The sequence below is a fragment of the Pseudonaja textilis genome, chromosome 6, assembly GCF_049901715.1.
Source record: "Pseudonaja textilis isolate UNSWEBS1 chromosome 6, rPseTex1.2, whole genome shotgun sequence".
NCBI classification, from domain to species: Eukaryota; Metazoa; Chordata; class Lepidosauria; order Squamata; family Elapidae; genus Pseudonaja; species Pseudonaja textilis.
Genome location: NC_141995.1, coordinates 24,989,537 through 25,011,332, shown reverse-complemented (window position 1 = coordinate 25,011,332; position 21,796 = coordinate 24,989,537). Strand labels below are relative to the sequence as shown.

Sequence of the window (21,796 nt, the reverse complement as noted above, 5' to 3'; positions counted from 1 at the left end):
CAAAGCCAGCTGGGTGACCTTAGGCTAGTCACTCTCTTTCAGCCCAACTCATCTCATAGAATTGTTGTGAGGGAATTAGGAGAAAGGAAGATTAGATATATTTGGCATCTTGAGATATTTATAAAGTGATAAAGAAGGCATAAAAATAAATAAAAACGTGGAATTTTTGTTCTACATCAGCAGGTTGCAATATAAAATTTTGTATATGGAGCAGGTGATTTAAAAAAAACAGTTAATGGAAAAAGGAGCTTCTACTAGTTCTCATGATCAGGTAGAGAGGGTGAACCCTGGCACTAGTTTGTCTTGCATGGCAGGGATATTCCTTGAATGTTGCTTTCCGGGGCATGTTAGCACTACTCTAAGGAGTGGCCCAGTTCCAGGACCCATAGGAGGGCTAATTAATTAATGAGAATACACTTTGACTGGTTGTAGGCAGGAGCAGAAATTGCTGGAAGTAAATGGAGCACCTATGCTGCCTGCAAGGGCACGTCAAGCCAAGATAGCCCAGCTCAACTCCTAGGACTTTGTTAGATAAGTGGGTGCTGTCTTCCCACCAGTATTGCAGCTCCGTGATATACAAATGAAATAATTGGTGGCAGGGACTGGGTATGCTTAGCCTAGAGAAAAGAAGGACAAGGGGTGGCATGATAGCAGTGTTCCAGTATCTGAGGGGCTGCCACAAAGAAGCGGGGTCAACTTATTTTCCAAAGCTCTGGAAGGCAAGACAAAAAAACAATAGATGGAAATTAATCAAGGAGAGTAACAACCTAAAATTAAGGAGAAACTTCCTAACATTGAGAACAATTAACCAGTGGAACAGCTTGCCTACAGAGGTTGTAAGTACTTCATCACTGGAGGTTTTTAAAAAGAGGCTGGGCAGCCACCTATCTGAAATAGGGTTGGACTAGAAGACCTCCAAGGTACCTTCTAGCTATATTCTGATTGAAATGTTTATAATGGGCTGTTTCTATTTATGCAGCACCCTATTTGAATATATTTTCTATCAAAAAAGCAACTCATAAAATTAAATTAATATTGTGCACACAACTTTCCCAGTATATTGAATATTATAAATAACTTTTCTAATACATGTTACAGCTACACCATATACATATGTATTGGTATGTGTGCCTTTTTGTATAGATGCTTCTACATATAAATGTTTTAAATATATGTTTAACTTTTTCATGAAAATATTCATGAAAATAAATGTATAGAAATATATATTATAAGATCTGCAAGAACTGACAGAAGTGTAGGGAAGGTGATCCTGGAGCATTTGCTTGTGGTAGGGGAGAAATAAAAAGCTTTTAAACTATAAATTAAATAACATTGCATGCCACAGAAAAAGTTCTAATGATTTGTCATGGATCTGTCATTGAAACAACATGTTATTAATTAAGAAGCAGATGTTACTGCCAATCATGCTCTTCTATTTGTTTTGTTTATTAAAGATTTCTAGTGAAAGTATTTTTATAAAACAAATACTACTCCACTCCACTGAGATTGTTTAGTCTGTTGGTGTGTGGATTTAGGTGAATTTTACACCTTTAATCCACTATTAGTTTCTGATTACAAAGAGGCTGTTTGTTTGACCTTGGATATGTGCTCTTGTTACCCCACCATTTAGAGTGGCCTGAAATTGGCATATCTTAAACCTCTCAAAGCAAAATTCTCTGTTCGTTATTTAATGTGTGGCATATCTGCCTGGAATAAGACCAGTGGCAATGCAGTAACAAAAGGACAGCAAATACTTTGAAATTCATATGAAATGAAACTGATGAGGAAAAAATGTTGTTTTATAGGGTTGCCATTTTTTATGTTTACATGAGCATAAAATAGCACTTAAAGCCTTATTAACATTCTCAATGCAACTTTCAAGTGATGAGTCTCAAAAAGTATTCCAAAATACTAATAATGATAATGATAATAATAATAATATATGTGTGATACATTTTTAAATGTTCAGTTGACTAAGTTTCATGTTTAATGAATAAAAGAGATAATATATATACTGTATATATATAGAGAGAGTTAGAGCAGCCCTTTTTCCTCCACGCATCCAAGTTCTACTTTCTCATGAATAAGCAAGCTTCTGCATCTATGGAAATATATTCCTGGATTTTCTTGACAGTTTGCATGAATTGCATGTTTGCAGCAGAATCTCATGCCAATTGTTGAGAGTAAAACCTTGAATGATGGATCTCTTCTTGTTTGATGGTGGTGGTAGGATTTCAAGGGCAATTCATATAAAACCAAACACTTCTGTATACCAAACATCAAAATGAGGTATGGAAAGAAATTATTGTACTTAAATTAAAATATTTTCCAATATCACAGGAATATAGCAAGATTATAAACATTTTGATTAGTTAATAATTTTTTTCTAGGATAGCATTACATTGTCCTAGGGCATTTGGTGTAATAAGGTGTTGGAAGAATGTGATGCTTGTGGGGAAGAAAATAATAATCATGGCACTCATCAATAACATCAGTGATACTGTAGTTTAATTACTGGTGGTAATATTTTTCTAGATGAATGAAAACAGGATTAATTCTTTAAATAGCTTCCAAAGGAATATTCACTGGATCAGCCTTTAAAAAATTCTTATCAGAAATTCTATTTTAAATGTACCACATATAGTATATTCAGGTAGAAGACTACCTGCGGATAAGTCAAACCCAATTTGCAGAATATATTTTGTCAGCTAAAATTGTGAGTTTGTCTGCAAGCATATATATGGTAAACTTGAAGAAGCATTTGAGAGTTCCAGGCTTTCTCAGTTAATTTAAGGAATGAATGGCGCACTGGTAAAATAATTATTTATTATCCTAAAGCAGCCTTTTCCAACTGGAATTTTCCAAATATGTTGAAGTCTAACTCCCCAAATTCTTAGCCAGCATGCCCATCTGAAAAGCATGGCCCACACCTTTAAAGCAATAGAATAACATACATTTCAGGTACCTGGTAACGACAGATATTTTCCCTTATTTAGTGTTCATACCTGTATGTAGCCCCTATAGATAGCAGGCAAATTAACATTGTTAGGCTACCTAAAATAAAAAGATGTTTCTTAAATTAAGAAGGCCACTAGTATAAGGATATATTAGCTTTATTTTTATGTGTAGACGGATTTTTGAAATATTTTAAGAAAGCTGCTAACTCTAACTAAGATGTAGGGAACGTACCGCTTTCCAATTGCTATAATTTCCAGCATTCCAAAAAAACATAAACACCACACATTCCACACCCTGCCTTTCCTTTTTTTTTCCCGCTCTCTCCCTACTTTTATTTAAAGCTCTATTTGCTCATTCATTCCTTTCCTCTTAAGAAGGCATGTTTCCTGTTTGAAAATTTTAAATAATATTTGGTTAGGTATTAACTATTTTGTCCATTTCATTAGTAATATTTCTGAAGGGGTAGCACAAACTGGATATTATAATGCTTCAAAATTATTTATAAGTTACTTTTTTTGGATGGTATTTTTTAAAGTTGTCCTAATAAACATAATTACTTAGATTTGTTTAAATTTACCAAGAGTTGTCTTTCCAACAAACACCAGGCTTGCCTCACCAAGAGAAGATTGAAGAAAGGCAGAAGAGTATCAGTTATCCTTGACTTAATATTGATTATTAACATGAAAGTTCTTATTGAGACTAGCAGAAATATTGGCTGAAATGACCATGTAATGCTGAAGTTATTGTTTTTAAATTAAACTAAAACAGAACATGTATCTTTGATTTTTGAAAAATGAATAATAATATATTCATAGCAATGGTAAGAAAGATTCTATAGCAAAGAAAATTAGTGGGAGAAATTGCTCAGTTCATGTAAATAATTCCAATGAGGGGGAAAAGCAAGAATGCAGCAGAAGACGCCAATATAGCTGTTTAAATCTTAGTAAAGATCTGAAAACAAGAAAGGAAATATGCATGGAATGGAAAAATTGCCAAGTCCCAAAGGAAAAACATAAACAGTAACTTAAAACTCTAGAGTTGGTGTCAGAAAGCAAAAGCTCAGAATGATCTGATGTTAATAAACCTTCTTAAGATATGTTCAAAGAAAAAGACAAGATATTATAGCAGCTGTTCAGTAGGCAAAGCAGTAAAGGTAACAAAGGAAAGAGAACAGTCCAACTTCTTTGTTAAAGAAGGCAAGAAAGCATGCATTACTCCAGGAAACTGTCATGGGAAGAATGAAAGAGCAGAACGGAAGATGAAGATTGATAGAAATATGCTTTTGGATAGAAAGTAAAGTTTAAATCTCCAGGACCAAATGATTTTTTTCTAGTAAACAGAAGTAGCTAACGGGCTGGCAGAACTTTTAAATATTATGGCTACAAAATGCTGGAGAACTAATTAAATGTTAAATGATTAGAGGACAAAAATGTCCCTATCTTCATAACTACAGACCAATAACTCTTAGAGTGATTAGAATTCCTAGACCAAATCATAAAAAGACTTGGAACATAGGTTGGCTGCAAACTGAACTCAACAGTGTGGTACAGGTGGGAAAAAATCAAACACAATTTTAAACTACACTAAGGGAATAATGTAGTTCTAAATCATTGGGTGTAATTGTTCCACTTTATTTTGCATTACTCAGAGCCCATTTCAGCGATTGTGCTCAGATATGGGCATTCTATTTTATGAAGGAGACATACAAACTGGAACTGTTTTTCAGAAAGAGTTTGGTTCTGTTAAGAGAAATGGAAGTGACACAGAATATTTAGTTTTGAGCAGTTTAAAAAGAAGATGGGGTAGATCAGGGGTGTCAAACTCAAGGCCTGTGGTCCAGATCCATCCCACAAGGTACTTTGATCTGGCCCATGGGGTCACCCTGGAAACAGCAAAGGACTGGCTAAGGGTGCCTCCGCGCCCCCTGAGCTCTGTTTTCACTGGCAGAGAATGACAGAAGGCCGTAGCGGGGCCTAGGGAGCCACACACAGCCCTCCTGAGCTCCATTTTCACTGGCAGAGGGCTAGCAAAACAAACTAAAAACAAAACAAAAGGAGAAATGTTTCCACTTTTGCATTTGAGCATGCAAGAAGGAACAAGAAAGGAGAAAGGAAAAGAGGAAAGACAAAGTAAAAGATGGGAAGAGAGCAAGGAAGGAAAAAGAAGGAAAGGAAGGAGGGAAGATATATTAAAACATTTTAACCTTTTATTTTACTTATTAGAGAATCATATAGTCATAAATCAGTGCAAAAGCTATCCACAAAGAACAATTAAAAATATAAGCCCATCCAGGTGGATTATTTGATCCTCTTCAACAAAAATATAAATAAACCTTGAAGTCATCTTCAATTCTTCAATTTACTTTAGCTTTAATGAAATGATAATTGATTGGCATGCTTGCCTAACTATATGCCACTGAAGTTTATTCACAATAAATCTCCTTGAATATGCGAGCCCAAAATTAGCTTCAGAGCAATGGTCCATTTCCATCCCTCCTCCCCTGCATGATCCATTCTTCTTGCATAGACTGCTCTGTGACCTTCCCTTTATAAGGCAAAAATACCTATCTGTTTGTATCTTCCTATTTTCTGATGTGTGCAAGGAAACCCCTGCGTGTGCTGTCATAAAGCATGTAATACATAATTGAGCAACTTTAGTTCCACCAGCCAGTTCTTTCCTGATTCATCCGTCAAAGTGCAACACAAGTGGCCCCCTAAATTGATAAATTCCCACAGTGCCTGTTGACCCAGCTGCCAAGGCCTCATCCAGCAGGTGTTGTTTTTATGACCACCCTGACAGTAATACAAACTGTTTAGCAGTTGCATTGACCTCACAGCTATTAACACTGATACAGACTTCATCTGTATAGCTAGTTTTCAAATATGACAGAATTGCTTAAAGACTAGAGGTCATGAACAAGTATACCATATAAGAATAAATTTGATATGCTGCTGAGCTTTTTAAAAAAAATCCAAAAGCTGGAAAGGTTCTTTTCCTTACTTCCCACTTCATTCCCTTACAGTAAATCAAGTAATGAGCACTTGGCAAACTTCCCAGTAAGAAAGCAAATGTACTGAAAAATACCTGAAAGAGGGCTGTATTTATTCTGAGAAAAGTAGATGTTTTTCTATGTTCCGCTGGTGATTCTATGTTATAACATATTCCCATTGTTATAATTTGAAGATGGAATTTTTCTTCTTCTTGCCTCCAGTATAACTAGGATCACGATCATTTTAATGAAATTGCTTCTGATAAGGGACAGATGAAATTAGATTTAGAGCAGTCTTGTTCTAATAAATGCCCTTCAGATATGCTGGCATTATATATATTTGTTGCCAGAGATTCACAGATTTGTAGTTCTAGCATAACAAAGGCACCTAAGGTGGTTTAACCAACACTTCATGCAATAATTATGTGGTTTCTAATATTTTTGGCACAAGGTTGACTCAGCCTTCCATCCTTCCAAGGTCGGTACAATGAAGGCCCAGATTGTTGGGGGCAATACGTTGACTTTGTAAACCACTTAGAGAGGACAGTAAAGCACCATGAAGTGGTGGGATTCAAATGTTTTTACTATACCGGTTCTGTGGGCGTGGCTTGGTGGGTGTGGCAGGGGAAGGATACTGTAAAATCTCCAGTCAGAGGTGGTATTTGCCAGTTCTTTGAACTACTCAAAATTTCCGCTACCAGTTTTCCAGAACTGGTCAGTACCTGCTGAATACCACCTCTGGTTCAACCAAAAGCTTCTTCATTGCATATTTCAACTCATATCTATGAACAGAGCCTTGCAGCCTTGTTATCCAGTCTGAGCAGTATATAAGTCTAAGTGCTATTGCTATTTTGTATCTATAATATTCAATTATAAAAAAATTTGTTTAACTGGCTACATTCCATAGAGTTACCTAACACTCCAAATCTAGACTATAACATTGAGAAGTGCATTTAAAAGGCACTCATGAAGACTGACTTATGAGCATTTTTGTAAGTTTATGGTTCAGTGTATCAAGTGAATATTGAGAACTGAGAATGAATTAAAACACAATTAAAAGCATGAATGAGTAAAGTGGTGCCACGTGAATACAATCACTTAAGTCAGGGGTCTCCAACCTTAGCAACTTTAAGACTTGTGGACTTCAACTCCCAGAATTCCTCAGCCAGATTTTGCTCTGGGAGTTGAAGTCCACAAGTCTTAAAGTTGCCAGGGTTGAAGATCCCTGACTTAAGTGTGCTTATGTGAACTTCCCGTATGTGATTGTCAATATGAATTTGGAATACATCTTCATATGTGTATCATTTTTATAATAATTATTGCTGTTTTACATACAGTTTAAAAGGACGCCACGTTGGCTTAACTAATATTTAGAGGACTCCTAATTTTGAACAGTTTGTTAACAAAATAAGTTTTTTAGCATTTTTAAAAATATTTTTGCTGGCCATAGTAGCAATGTTTGTTAAATAGCGCACTGGATTATCATAATGAAAATTAAAATATCCATTTCTTGCACTTTCCAAAAATACTAACAGTTTTAGTTTTGGAAAATAAAAATGAAGACTGCAAAAATGAAGGTATATGTAAATTGTTTATCTTTGATCCTGACATTGAAATAGGTACATTGCCTGTATTTTTTTCTCATAGGCCTTTAGTTCCAGAAGAATGTAAAAGAACAGCATTTCCTGCCCAGACATTGACATCTGAATGCTCAAGGCATTGCCAAAATGGGCATTGTACTCCCACTGGAAAATGTTGCTGTAATCAAGGCTGGGAAGGTGAATTCTGCCGAACTGGTGGGTATTCTATTCCATCGTAATTGCTGACCATAGCAAGCCAATAACAATTTCTGACATTCTTTTAAAAAATATTTATAATGAATGGTAAGAAAATGTCTAGAGGAAGAGACTAGAAAACCTGATTTATGAATTCAGAATTCATTTAGTAACATTCACAGATGCAATGCGACCACAAGGCAAATATTGCGCTCAAGATTTCACCCTAACAAGATGTTCAGAAATGACATTAATAATTCAACCCAATCTTAAATCTGAAATGTCTATTCAGAAATGCTCCAATGGACTCAACAGGACTGATTCCCCATGAGTTCAGATAAGTCTTTAGTCTAAATTCCCAAATTTTGTGCCTTGCACTTTTTGTACTGTCTGAAATCCTGTGAGTTTCAGTTTTGCCTCATCTGGAAGGCACCAGATTATAAATGTTGAAGTATGGGAATACATTCATCAATCTCTGAACAGACGTGTACAATATTCACTCACAAGAGTTTCTGTGAGTACTAATCCTCTGTAAGAACTTAAAGCCCGTATTGAAACAAACTTAAACATCTTGTTTAAATATTTAATTGCCATTTTTAAAACTTAGTTCTCGAATGAATAAATGATCATACTTGGAGTTTCTTGCAGATCAAGACAACATTTTCTGCACAGAAAAAGGAAACTGAATTGTATATGCTGGGCTCGCCCACCCACCCTTGTGCTATGCTTTCCCTAAATAAGTAACTTTCCCGCCGCCCAGGCTACCCAGGTGAGTTCTGCACCACCCTGCTGTACTCACCGGAGCTGCCTGAATCAATTAGCTGCCTGTTTGAAGCTGCATTGCAGCCCCAAAGCAATGCAGGTGCACTCACGATCAGCGAACACCTTGTCAACGAAAGTGCAGCCCACCTCTGTGTATATGTTTCATGACATCAGATAAGCAGAACATGTAGAATTAGTTTTAAACATTAAGATATTTTCATTGTAAACCAATTTGTGCACTGTTCAGAATATTGTCTGAAGTAACTTCACACCACCCCTATGATACTGGCATGGTTGCCTTTGCATGTTTTGCTTCAAATACTAACAGAGGATTACATTTTTTTACAGCAAAGTGTGATCCAGTCTGTCGACATGGTGGTGTCTGCATACGACCAAATAAGTGCTTGTGTAAAAAAGGATACCTTGGTTCTCAGTGTGAAGAAATGGACAGGAACATCCGAAGAGTGACAAGGGCAGGTATTTTCGATCAGATCATAGACATGACATCTTATTTGCTGGATCTAACCAGCTACATTGTATAGTTTCTTGGACTATTTAGAGACACTACATTTTCAATGGGCATTTATTTTTGAATCTTCTCTTTCCTTTTATTTGTAAAGACTGTTTTCCTGCTTTGAAACTCCAGCGATTCGTTTGGATTTGTAATTCTGTCTTTATTTACAGAAATGTACCCATTCACTTACCAATATCTGATTGCATAATTAGTGGAACATTAACATTACATTTTTCAGGTGGAATAATTTACATGGAAATTCCACTGGAAACTACAGAAAATATCACTGATGTCACTATGAATTATTTGATGTTCTACCAATGTTAAGTCTATAATTATTTTATTATTGCAATCAGAAAGGAGTTCTGAAATTTTGGACATAATTAGAAAAAAAAGAAAAAATACAAAAAATGACAAATGGATTCAGATGACCACTTTTCATCCAATATTACACATGGCCATTTTTTCCTCCCATTAAAAGCTTTTTTTTAATGGTTAAAAAAGCTAATATAGCAAGAACTACAGGAAGTCCTTGCTTAACAACCACAACTGGAGCCAGCAGCTTAGTCATTAAGCAAAGCAGTCACTAAGCAAAACCATGACTGTGCTTCAGAGCTTTTCTTTGCTTTACTGACCTGTGAAGGTCATAAATATGAGGACTGGTTGTAAGTTACTTTTTCTTCACCAATGTAACTGCAAGTGATAGCTAAATGAGGTAATTGTTAAACAAGGACTGTGTTGCAATTGTTCCAATGACTAGAGAAATCACTGTTACTTTGAGAAAAACATGGCCTTATGAATCTACTTTTCCCACTCTAGCTCTATTTCACAACTCCTTCATGCATTCTTATATAGACAGTTCATTATAAGTTTGTAATCTTCACCTCTATCATTGTAACAGAATGTTATGCACTTAACTGCTTTACCTAACATAGATGCAAGTCTGGCTGTCACAGCTTGATTTCCACACTGTTTTAATTTTTTTAACAATTAAATTATATCCATATATTTTAAAAACAATAATTCTAAAAGGTCTGCTTTTTATTGAATATCTTATTTAACAATGGGCACTGAGATTGTTTTACATATTTATATGATTTTATTTTATTTTTTATAATATAGATATCACCTAGATGAACAGCATTGTAAAATACTAAAGTTATATGTTCCTTCACCTTAATTGGAGAGTACAAGAGCAAGCACACTCTTTAATGTATTGTGGACTAATATAGACCTATATTATGATGTCATTCTTTGTTTATAATCCACAAAATAGTAGTACCAACTAATAGGTCATTTTAAATACTGATGAAATACTTGCCACTATATCAGGACTGGCCCTCTACATATGTTATTACAAAATTCACACTAAATAAAACCTTGCCAATGACTGGTCACTTTAACTAAAAAAAAATGTTTGTGTAAGAGAACATGTATAAAAACATCAAAAAATATTATTGCCAAATATGGTTTAAAATGTAAATGCTTCTTGGAGAATAAACAAAATATTGTTTCATTTTTGTAAATGTATCAATAAACTTGGTGTACATGCTGTATTCATAATTGTTAATGATTTGATTGATATTTCCTCAGAATTTTAAATGTAATTTCTGTGATAATTGGGAGTGGTCAGGGTAGTTCTCTCTTGCAGAAGATATGATTTTCTTTTTGTGCTATTGTTTTTACAGAGAAGTCTTCTCACACTAAGAAAAGGAATTAATAATTGTGTTCTTCATACCACAATTCATAAAACACCTGTTCCTATTCCAGTACTATGCAAAGATGTTAAGCAATACATTGTTTGAATGTGGCTTCAGTAGACAAGGAGAAAATCTATAGAATGAAATAAAAATATTTATTATATTTTAGTACAACTACAATTTGTACACAGAGTGCATAAGGTAGACTGTTCTTGATCAAATATCTCTGCTTAAGCAAGAACAGAAGAAAATGAGTCTTACCATCAACCTTGGGTTTCAAGTAACTTCCTGACAAATGGAAATTGGATAAGTGCTTAATTAAGTGCTTAGTGAATAAAGAACTGTATTTTAAAATATGCATACTTATTATAGTAAATAATTATAGAGCTGTGATGGCACAGTGGTTAGAATACAGTATTGCAGGCTGGCTCTGATCACTGCCAAGCCTTTCATCTTCTGAGGCGGGTAAAATGAGGACCCAGATTCTTGGGGACAATGTGCTGACTCTGTAAACCGCTTAGAGAGGACTGCAAAGCACTATGAAGTGGTATATAAGTCTAAGTGCTATTGCTATTATTACATGTTGTAGATCAATTCTGTTCAGAGAAGGTTCAGGATTAAATAAGCATGGAAACTAAATTACTCTCTTATTCCAGAAAAGAACGTTCTCTTCTAATCATACAAGCATCTTATTGGTTAGGTAGTATGACAGATCTTGTGATGAACCTTGCAAGTGCTTGCATCTGTAATTTGATAGCGACTCTTTTATCTCCATTGCTTTTTCTTTTATTGTCTTTTTACTGAATTGCTTCATGAAACGTTTTACCATTAAAAGCATGCCCTAGGAACTATATGTGTACATCAGCTTTATTATCCAATCTTCCTTTGTCCAATATGGCATTGATAGTAACAGAATCTGAGCTTCTAGAGGAAGAGGCATCTACCTAGTTCTGTCAATGCTGGCAGTTTCTATACATGTGCTTTGTAGCTTTGCCAGAATAAAAATAAGAATTTAGAATTTTAAATAATTGAGTCCTTGTGGAGTATGAAATGAGAGTTATTTCTAAGTTTACACAATTTCACCCATTTTAAGAAAATAATTTTTGTTCTTACACTACTAAAACAGTTTAAAGAATGAAAAATTTATTGTAGTAATGAGATACTCAGAAATCATTGCTTGAAGATTAAAATATTGAAACAAGTAAAAATACAGTATAAAGGTCTACCTAGGAACTCAAAAACAGAATAAGCAGAATCATTCATTTGCAACTGTTGTAAAAAATAATAAAAATATCTAGTTGTACTGCTTGTATGGTAATAGTATAATGTCTATTTTGTGATACCAAACCAGTGTAACAGTTAGTAAAATGTACAATTGGGATAAAGACACTGAATCTGAATGTTTAAGGAGGCATTCTTTCTAATGAAAACAAATCTTCATCTGCTAGGGTCCTGGTAATATATAGTTTCAACCTGGAGATTTGAGTAAAATGATGAAATGAGTATGATCTGTGACAAACTCTGCCCTTATGTGCTTGTATGCAAACTGCAACATGTAGAAAAAGAATTTATATTGTAACACGATGTATATTTCATAATTGGTCTATCATTTCTGCATATTTTTAAAAGGAAAAGATAGAAAAATCATTACAACATGCATTTTATTTATTTATGACTATTCAGAATAAGAAACTACAGTACTTTGTTTTTACTGAACAGCCTTCTGCATGCCGATATAATAGGAATACAATTTTCAGAATTCTCTATTAGTCTTGTTAAAATTGCAGCATATCTAGAAACAATAGTTTGTGAAGGGATGTTCAGATGTTAATAGATCACATATTTTAGTTGCCTAAACTGATAATGATGGAATGATATAGAGTAGCTCATAAGAATGGATTGTGGAAAACACATAGAACTAATTAAATGTTACTTCCCCCTTCCTTTACTCACTAGAATACCGTGGAGTAATTGTTTACATGATGGGTTGCATGATTTTATTTTTATTTTTTTGCACAAAGATTGTATTGGGCACATTGGAAAGGTCAATCTTACAATGGTAGTGGGATTTGGGGATAATTTTTAAGTTTATGGATATTTAATGATACAACCTATGACATAATAAACTTGCAAATAAAATTGGCAACCACACTATCTAGACCCCTAAACTTTCCTGCTTGCCCTACATTTATTATGCAAATGTAGATTTGAGTAGAGCAGGGGTGTCAAACTTGATTTCATTGAGGGCTGCATCCAGGTTGTGTTTGACCTTGGGGGGGTAGCCAGATTAATATCAGTCATATTGCGGTGCCTGTGGTGGCCTGAGCACTCTGCCAGCGAAAATGGGCTCCCAAGCTCCGTTTTTGGCTACAACTGCCTGCAACCTTTGCCAGTGAAAACAGAGCTCAGGCCTTCGCAAAGTCTGTTTTTGCTGGCAGAGGCACCGTGGGCCAGTCCTTTGCTGTTTCCAGAGCGATCCCGCAGGCCAGATCTAAGCACCCTGTGGGCCAGATCCGGCCCCAGACCTTGAGTTTGACACCCCTGGCCTTTAATCCAGTTATAAATTGAGATTACTTATAAAAGTAATTTATCATTCTTCTGGTAATTTACTAGGCAGGATGTAAAGAGAAAAAACAAAGAGAAAAATAGTGGTGGCTCATTCTCTTTTGTTTCTGGCCTAGCCTATTGCCATTGGCAAGTTCCTTTCAACACATTATCCCAGAGTGGGTCCTATCCAGCCAAACAGCCCTTAATAGAAAAAAAATATTTTCCACTTCTGCTGGTGGTACACAAAAAACAATTGTCCTATAACTCTTCAGAAATTAGAAAATATTTAATTTTAATTTCACTGCTGCTTGAAAAATGGTTAGTACCTTTGTCAAATGATAAAGAAGGAAATGTGCAGCAAAAACAAGTAACAAAATCCAATTTCTCTCAGTGATCATATTAAGAGGATTTCTGTATTTTTTTTATAGAAATTAAGTGTAATAACTTTATATTTGTCAAAATAGTGTTATATTTATCTTTTAAGACATTCTGATCAAGGACTATAATCAAGAACTAAGAAGAAATCCCATGATACCTGAGACTTTAGACATCATAATATTCCTTGCTTTATTTACATTTTAAAAGCCCATTACAGACAGAAGGTATAGACTCCACACAAAGTGGTATATGATGTATATGAACACTAATTTCATGTGACTAATGAAAGAAGTAATCGGATACTCATTTCTACTGAGTGAAATAACAAACAGTGATACTGAAAAATCATCCAGGTACCAAGTATTAATCTTTACTGAAGAAAACTTGCAATCTTGAAAGCTATCAATACCCAAAGTCTAAAGGCAAACAGAGAACATTTTAATGGCCTTTTATTATTTAAAAAACTACCATCGAAACCAGATCTAGCAATAATTTCTGACCACACATTTGTAGAAATCCTTATTCTCTACATAGCACTTTATTATTCAACTGCTCTTACATATGTACATTATAAAATTACAAATCAAAAAATAATGAGGATTTTTTTCAACAAAGAAAGAAGTGTAATAATATGTGAATTCTTTTTTGATGCTCTATTTTAAGAATTCTATATTGTTAACTCATGTTGCTTAGCATATTTGTATTTCTTCTACAACTTGTCCTGCATTGTTTACTTGCTTCACAATAAAATATACTATTTTTTAATCTTTTTAAGAATGTTTGCTGTATCACTTGTCACTCCCACTCATATATTTGGATTTTTTTTTTTTTTTGAAGGACTGTCATGAAAGAAAAATATGTTTCTAATATGTTTCTGGATAACTGAGAAAACAAAATGGATATTGTTCAGTGCTTTAATGCCACTCAGTCTACCTAATTTCAGACACTACCATGGTTTATACATTATAGTAAATCACAAATCATAGCCTTAATTTGTTAAATAAGTCACATACAATAAATCCTAAATAATGTTTTACAACCGCAATGTCTAGCTTCAAACTATATGCCTATCTACTGTAATAGTAAACATTATGGTTTATTGCAATGAGTTAAGCCAATCACTCTTGTCATAAACAGCTGTGACAGCATTTAAAATTTTTGTAGTCCTTCAATTTATTAGACCAAACTGTTGATGGTATGTTATGCACTCCCTAGTAAAGTATGATTCATGGGGTGGTAATAGTATTAGAAAGCCTCAGCTAACCTGATAAAATTTGTTGGACTACAATACCCAGAATTTCAACCAATATGGTTATTATAGTCTGAATTGTAATTTGCTTAGGCAAGCAGGGTTGATAACCTGTACACATTTATCTGAGAGCAAGTTCCACTGAAGTTAAACATTTTGCATCCTCTTCTGGCCTTTTGGGAATGTCTAGAGACCTGGCTCTGCCATCTTCTTTTTATGTTTAATATTTTACTTGTAGACCATCTAGAGTCCCTCTGTGAAGGAAATGGGCAGTTACTAAATTTGGTAAATAAATAAATAAATAAATAAACAAATATTATGCTGTATAAAATGAGCGACCCGTATGAAGGAAATACAATGGGATAGTTTGGTCATGCAGATAGATAAAAGATGACCTGCAAAACAATTGAAGAAAGCAGAGTATTGGAAAAGGGAAAGAGACCAAGAAAATTAGATTAGATTAGAACTTTAAAAAAAGACATTGTATGGGCTTTGTGAAGGGTGGCTTGCAAGGACAGAAAGGTATGGAGAAGTATAATGAATGAAATTGGTGTACACCAGAATCGGCTATATTCCTTTTTCTTATTCATGGTCCTATTTTTGGATTGCTATTTCTTACTCTTTTGCTGCACTTTGCATAATGTTACATACTGTATATACATATGGGATCTAATCCAACGCATTCTAGTGAGAGATTCAACTATCTGATTTCTATCTATTTTCAGTTTGAAATACTATAAGCCCCATAGTTGTATTTCATAGGGATATATATTAATAAAAATATGTCTTGAATCACAAGGAATGTCCTATTTTTAAATGCAATGTAACAGAACTTGCAACACCATCCTAGTCAAGTCTAACCAGAAATAAACTGCATTAAGTATCATGATAGCTATTCTTGTTAGGAGATCCAAGCGTGATCTTACTGCTCCAAAAAAGGCAAAAGTCACATTTGGAACTCTTGGTATCAGTACATGCCCAGTGTTCGTGTCCATACCTAGGTCAATCCTATGTTGTCTCATCTGAATTGCCCTTTTTCTTGGTGTAAACATGGCTGGTGGAGACTTCCTTAAATTCTATCAGGATGAAAAGCAGTCTTGGGAGAAATTGAGAAAACCCAAACTGTTGGTATAAATGGAGTAGGATCACACTAGCAGTGTTGTATTTTAATATGTAAGCTATCAAAGCACTTGAGGAGTTTCATGTCCATGAGAAACATTGCTGTTTCATTTCCTCATACCTCTCAGCCACCCAGCCACTCTCACTTGCATGATTTGCCTAGTTATGGCTTTTCTCAACCTCAGCAACTTTAATATGTATGAACTTCAATTCTCAGAATTTCTCATCTCACTGGTTTGGTGTGGTACAATAACTAATTATGATTTACAAATAGTAGTTTATGGTTTAATCTTATGCATTAAACATACCATACTGACTGGGGAATTCTGGGAGTTGGAATTCACACTTCTTATGTTTAGGGCACACTGTTCTGCAGCATGTCCAGGTTTGATCCTGTTATGTTTGAGCAATGAGAGGCTGAACCAGAGCATGAGTGCAACAGTACTTTATTTTACAAATAAAGGGCTGACAGTGCTTGCCAAGCCTGGAACTGGCTCGCAGCAATCAGCAGCCAGTTGGACCCCGCAGCCTGCTTTTATAGCTGGCTGCTGGGGAGAACTGAGCAATGGGAATGGGGGAATAACACCCACACAAAGTGAGTGGACCTGAGTGAGAACTCCTTGAGTCCTCAGGACATAACACCCCTTCCCCCCAGATGCGAACACGCATAGTCCTTGAGGTAGATGGGGGTTTGTGTTGGCGCCGGAGCGGCGCAACTCGGGAACATTGTCTGACTGTTCGGTATCAGTCTGTGACGGTTGAGCTGGCATAGTGTCGCCAACACTCTCTCTGGACTGGCATCCTCGAAACCACCGGGTTGGTTTCTGGAGTCAAACTCGTGGGTTGGATCCGGTTGATCAACTCTTTGGGCGCTGTTGTCCGAGTTTGGGCTGACGGAACGACCGCTGGCGCAGACTGGTCACTGGGTGCGGTGTGGCTGGGTGGCGGATGGGACGGTTCCCTTCGACTGGAGACTCTGGATTCTTGTTTGCGAGGTTGCTGAGGCGCTCCTGAGTTGGTCTATGTGTCTCCTCCAGACGCGACCATCCTCCAGCCTGACTCTATATGATCTCGGCCCGTGATGGCGATGACCTCGCCCGGAATCCAAAGTGGGTCCCCAGCGAAATTCCTTGCGAATATCGGCTCCTGTAACATAAAATGTCTAACCCCGAAGTGGAAGCGAGGGAGAGTCAGGGCAGTATTGTGGGTGCAGTCTATCTAATACAGTCCTCAGGCGCCGGCCCATCAGAAGTTCCGCTGGGGACTTATTGGTGACTGCACAGGGGGTTGAGTGCTGGCTCATCAGGAACCGTGAGAGTTTGTGGTGCCAGTCATCTCTGCCAAACCTAGCGAGGGCCTCTTTGGTGGTCCTGACGGCCCTTTCAGCCAACCCATTACTCGCAGGGTGAAATGGGGCTGTGAAAATGTGGCGAATGCCTAGGTTGGCTGCAAAACGGCTGAATTCTACTGATGCGAACTGTGGGCCATTATCAGAGACCAAGGAGTCGGGTAGTCCATGGGTAACGAACAGGCGCGTTAACACGTTGGTGATTGCTAGTGTGGTGGTCGTGGATAGCTGCGCCACGCCTATCCACTTGGAATAAGCGCCCACGACCACTAGGAACATCTTTCCATGCACGGGCCGGCCAGATCGATATGGATTCTAGACCAAGGGCGCTGGCGCTCTCCCATCTGGTAGGGGTGGCGATGGGGGGAGCAGGACGGGATTCCTGGCAAATGCTGCAGGAACTTACCCAATTGACAATGTCCTGCGTCTAGACCCGGCCACCACACGTAGCTGTGTGCCAACGCCTTCATTCTCACAATGCCGGGTGTCCCTCGTGCAACGCTTCCAGGACTCGGGTACGCAGCGAGGTCGGGATGACCACTCGAGTGCCCCACAGTAGACAACCCTGCAAACTGGACAGCTCCTGCATGCGAGTCTTAAAGGGTGCGAATTTGTTATCAACATTGCCTCCCGGCCACCCCTCCTCACCCAGTCGAGCACCTGGGCGAGCGTTTGGTCTGCCTTGGTTTTGGCGGCGATGTCAAGGGCGGTGATGGGCAGGTCCAACTGGGTGATTTCAAAAATGGCATTGACAGGAGCTGGGTCTTCAGCCGGAGCGGGTAAGGGCAGCGACTGAGTGCGTCAGCGTGGGATAGAGTTTTGCCCGGGCGGTGGATAAGTTTGTATGAGTAGGCCGCTAGGAAAAGCGTCCACCTTGTCATCCGAGGGGAGAGGACTTGAGGTGTCTGTTTGTCGCGGCCAGTAGGCCCAGGAGGGGCTTATGGTCGGTGACCAGTTCAAGAAGTGGCCAAAAGGAATTCGTGAAACTTTTCACGGCTGCAACAGCTGCTAGGGCTTCCTTGTCTATTTGGCTGTAATTTCGCTCCGTAGCCGAGAGCGTCCTGGAGAAAAAGGCGATGGGGGCCTCGGCGCCATTGGCGAGTCGGTGACTAAGGACCACCCCAATTCCAAAAGGGGATGCGTCTGCTGCCAGTACTAAAGGAAGGTTGGGGTCGAATTGGATGAGCACTGCCTCTGACGTAAGTAGTGATTTGACGGCGTTAAACGCCTGGTCTTCTTTGTGCCCCCAGTGCCACGGTGACTTTTTGTCTAGTAATCTGTGTAGGGGTTCGGCTACTGAGGCTTTATGGGGCAAAAAGGATGCATAAAAGTTTAGGAGTCCCAAGAAAGCTTGTAGCTCCGTTTTGGAGGTCGGTGTGGGAGCTTCGTGGATCGCCCTGACCTTGGACTCCAGGGGGTGAATGCCAGAGGCGTCAATTTTATAACCCAGAAAGTCCACCTGCCTAGTGGCAATGGCGCATTTTTCTTTTTTTAACTTGAGGCCATGCTGTCTGAACCTCTCTAACACTGCTCGCACTCTCTGGAAGAGTTGGGGTCTGTCCCTGGCCGAGACCAAGATGTCGTCGAAGTAGGGTACTACACCAGGGAGGCCCTGTAAAATCCGCTCCATGAGGGATTGAAAATACCCGGGGCAACACTTACGCCAAATTGGAGACGCTTGCATCGGAAGGCACCCCTGTGAGTGACGATGGTCTGAAGTTCCGCTGTTTGGTTATCAACAGGGAACTGTTGATATGCTTGAGACATGTCCAATTTAGCAAAAATACTGCCCGGTTCGAATGTGTGCAATAAGTGCTGAATGACGGGCACGGGTAGGCACTAACTTGTAAATATTTATTGATTGTTGTCTTGTAGTCCGAGCAAATTCTCAGGCTACCATCTTTTTGAGGGGTGTGACAATGGGCGTCTCCCACTTGGCGAAATCTGTTGGCTCAATGACCCCTTGTTTTAGTAGTTTATCCAATTCAGCGTCTAGTTTTGGTCGAATAGCAAATGGAACTCTACGTGGTTTTAATCTGATTGGGACTGCCTGGGGTCAACGGTGAACGAGATGGGGTTCCATTATAACACCCCAGCTCCTCGCCGAACACATCTGCGTAGTCAGCGAATAAGGAGTCAGTGTCTGAGGTTGAGACAGCATGGACTCCTGTTAACCCTAGGCCGAGGTGGGGAAACCAATCGAGCCCCAATAAGGTGGGTAGATTGCCGTTAACTACCACTAGAGGTAGGTGGCCTTTAAAAGCTCTAAAACTGACAAAGAACTTGCCTCTGCCGATCACGGGAATGGCCTTCCCTGGTAGTCCTTCAGACCGAACTGGCATCTCTGAAGCCGGGTAGTAGATAGGCTGGGGTGGAGTCTCTTGAGGGTGTTCCACGAGATTATTGAGAGCGCTGACCCTGTGTCAACCTCCATGTGGCACGGTTTACCTTCTAGGGAAACGGAGAGAGAAATTTTACTAACAGAGTGGCAAGTACGCCTGGCAAGGCGGTGCGTGCGACAGTTTAATACTTGCCTCTGTGGTCCCGAAGTGCGAGGACGGGGGTCTTTGTGCAGCGCTTTGGGGGCTTGGCAGACTCTCGCAATGTGCCCCCTCTTATGGCAGTTGTTGCAAACGGCTCCTTTAAACTTGCAGGTGGCCCTTTGATGTGATCCCCACAGGCTAGGCACAGGGTGATGTGCTTGGGTGGACCGGTGTATTCTTGTTTGGCCCCTACCTGCGACCGTCTGTCATTGGTGAGGCGATGGACATCGTTCTCATCGTTGTGGCCTTCCTCCGCTTCCACCTCTTCGGAATGGACTGGGAACGCTGCTAGCTTGGTGCTTGGGCCCTGAATTTCGGTGGCTGAGTTCGTTGCTAGCTCGGCTGCTAGGGCTCCTCTACCGCTTGCGCGAGGTTGAGGTCTTTTTAGCTAGCAGTCGCCTCTGTAGGTTGAGATCCTTGACCCCACAAACCAATTGATCGAGGAGCATGTCCTCCAGGTATGTTCCAAACCCGCAGTGCAGGGCTGCTGTTCTGAGGGCGGCCATATATTGGTTGATGGTCTCCTTACTTGATTGCTTCCTCATTCGGAACGTGAACCTCCTGGCGATTTGTGAAGGCCTGGGAGCGTAGTGGTTTGTGAGGATCTCAAGCAACTCGGACCACGGAACGTTTTTTAATTCTCTCGGCGCCACGAGTGCTGCAGCGGTATCGTAAACGGTGGCTCCGCAGTAGATTAGGAAATAGGATTTTTCCGATGCTCTCCTGCATCCGACAGGCCGACCGCATCGATGTAATGATTGAAACGGTTCTTATACGATTCCCACTTCTCTTCGTCTGGTTTAAACGCCGGGAATACTGGATTGGAACTCATGGTGCTGGAACGGCTGGGCTACCCTGGGAGAAATCTCTCTGGGACTACGAACGCTCGTGAGTTACTAGTGATATCAGCTCTGGAGAGGTTTTTTGCTACCCTCTCTTTCTCTCTCTCTGGGTTACCACGTTGGCTGCTAGCCGTTGGAGGTGTCTTGATTCGCGCCAAAAAAAGTGGGCGTTAGTGACTCTCTACAGCGCTGTGCTGTGATTCCTACTGGCTCGAAATTCAAATGACACCCGTTTGAATTTTGCGCCAAATGCAGAGCGGCTGCGGCTCGCAGCGCTTCACTTTCCCCGTAGCGAGGCTAACAAGCGGCTACAGACGCTTCTAACTATTTGACTCAGACCGCTTTCTCTGGCTGCGGATCTGCGTTTGCTCTTTTTGATCGCTCGTTTCGCTAGCTGACCGCTCTCTCTGGCTGCGGATCAGCGTTTCCCTTGTTGCCAGCCGATCGCTCTCTCTGGGCTGTAGATCGGTGGCTAGTGACTCAGCGGTTGCAAGGTGCTTCTGGTAGCCATCCCACCCTCGTCGCCAGTGTTATGTTTGAGCAATGAGAGGCTGAACCAGAGCATGAGTGCAACAGTACTTTATTTTACAAATAAAGGGCTGACCGTGCTTGCCAAGCCTGGAACTGGCTCGCAGCAATCAGCAGCCAGTTGGACCCCGCAGCCTGCTTTTATAGCTGGCTGCTGGGGAGAACTGACCAATGGGAATGGGGGAATAACGCCCACACAAAGTGAGTGGACCTGAGTGAGAACTCCTTGAGTCCTCAGGACATAACAGATCTATTCAGTTCCATCAGTCATCCTGTGTACAGGTACTTTCTCTACAATCAATTAAATAAATAAAATATCTATTGTCAGTTCAAATGTGCAAATACTCCTTTACAAGAATGCAGTCACTTAATTTAATTGCTAGATACAGAAGCTGCCTTCTTTGTCCTATGATGAAGCAGGCTGTAGTCCATGGATGTTTTTGCTTTTCAAAACATTTCTTAGTTGGAAAGGTGCTACCAGATTACAAGAACTTTATTAGATTTTTATCCCAACTTTATTACTTGATAAATAGCTCAAGGCAGC

At 39.1% G+C, this 21,796-nt stretch overlaps 1 protein-coding gene across 2 annotated transcripts in view; it reads left to right on the top strand.

Moving 5' to 3' along the window:
• Window positions 1-10,258, top strand: part of HHIP (hedgehog interacting protein) — a 98,844-nt gene extending 88,586 nt beyond the window's left edge. Inside the window, exons 12-14 of one of the 2 annotated variants that reach the window (XM_087936088.1) lie at window positions 7,595-7,743; window positions 8,833-8,961; window positions 10,121-10,258. In XM_087936088.1, the coding sequence (XP_087792214.1) occupies window positions 7,595-7,743; window positions 8,833-8,961; window positions 10,121-10,131 (289 nt within the window). In that variant the 3' untranslated portion in view covers window positions 10,132-10,258. Of the gene's footprint in view, window positions 1-7,594; window positions 7,744-8,832; window positions 9,386-10,120 lie in introns of those variants that run through there. The other variant, XM_026697809.2, reaches the window with a different exon arrangement.
• The last annotated feature ends 11,538 nt before the right edge of the window (window positions 10,259-21,796 follow it).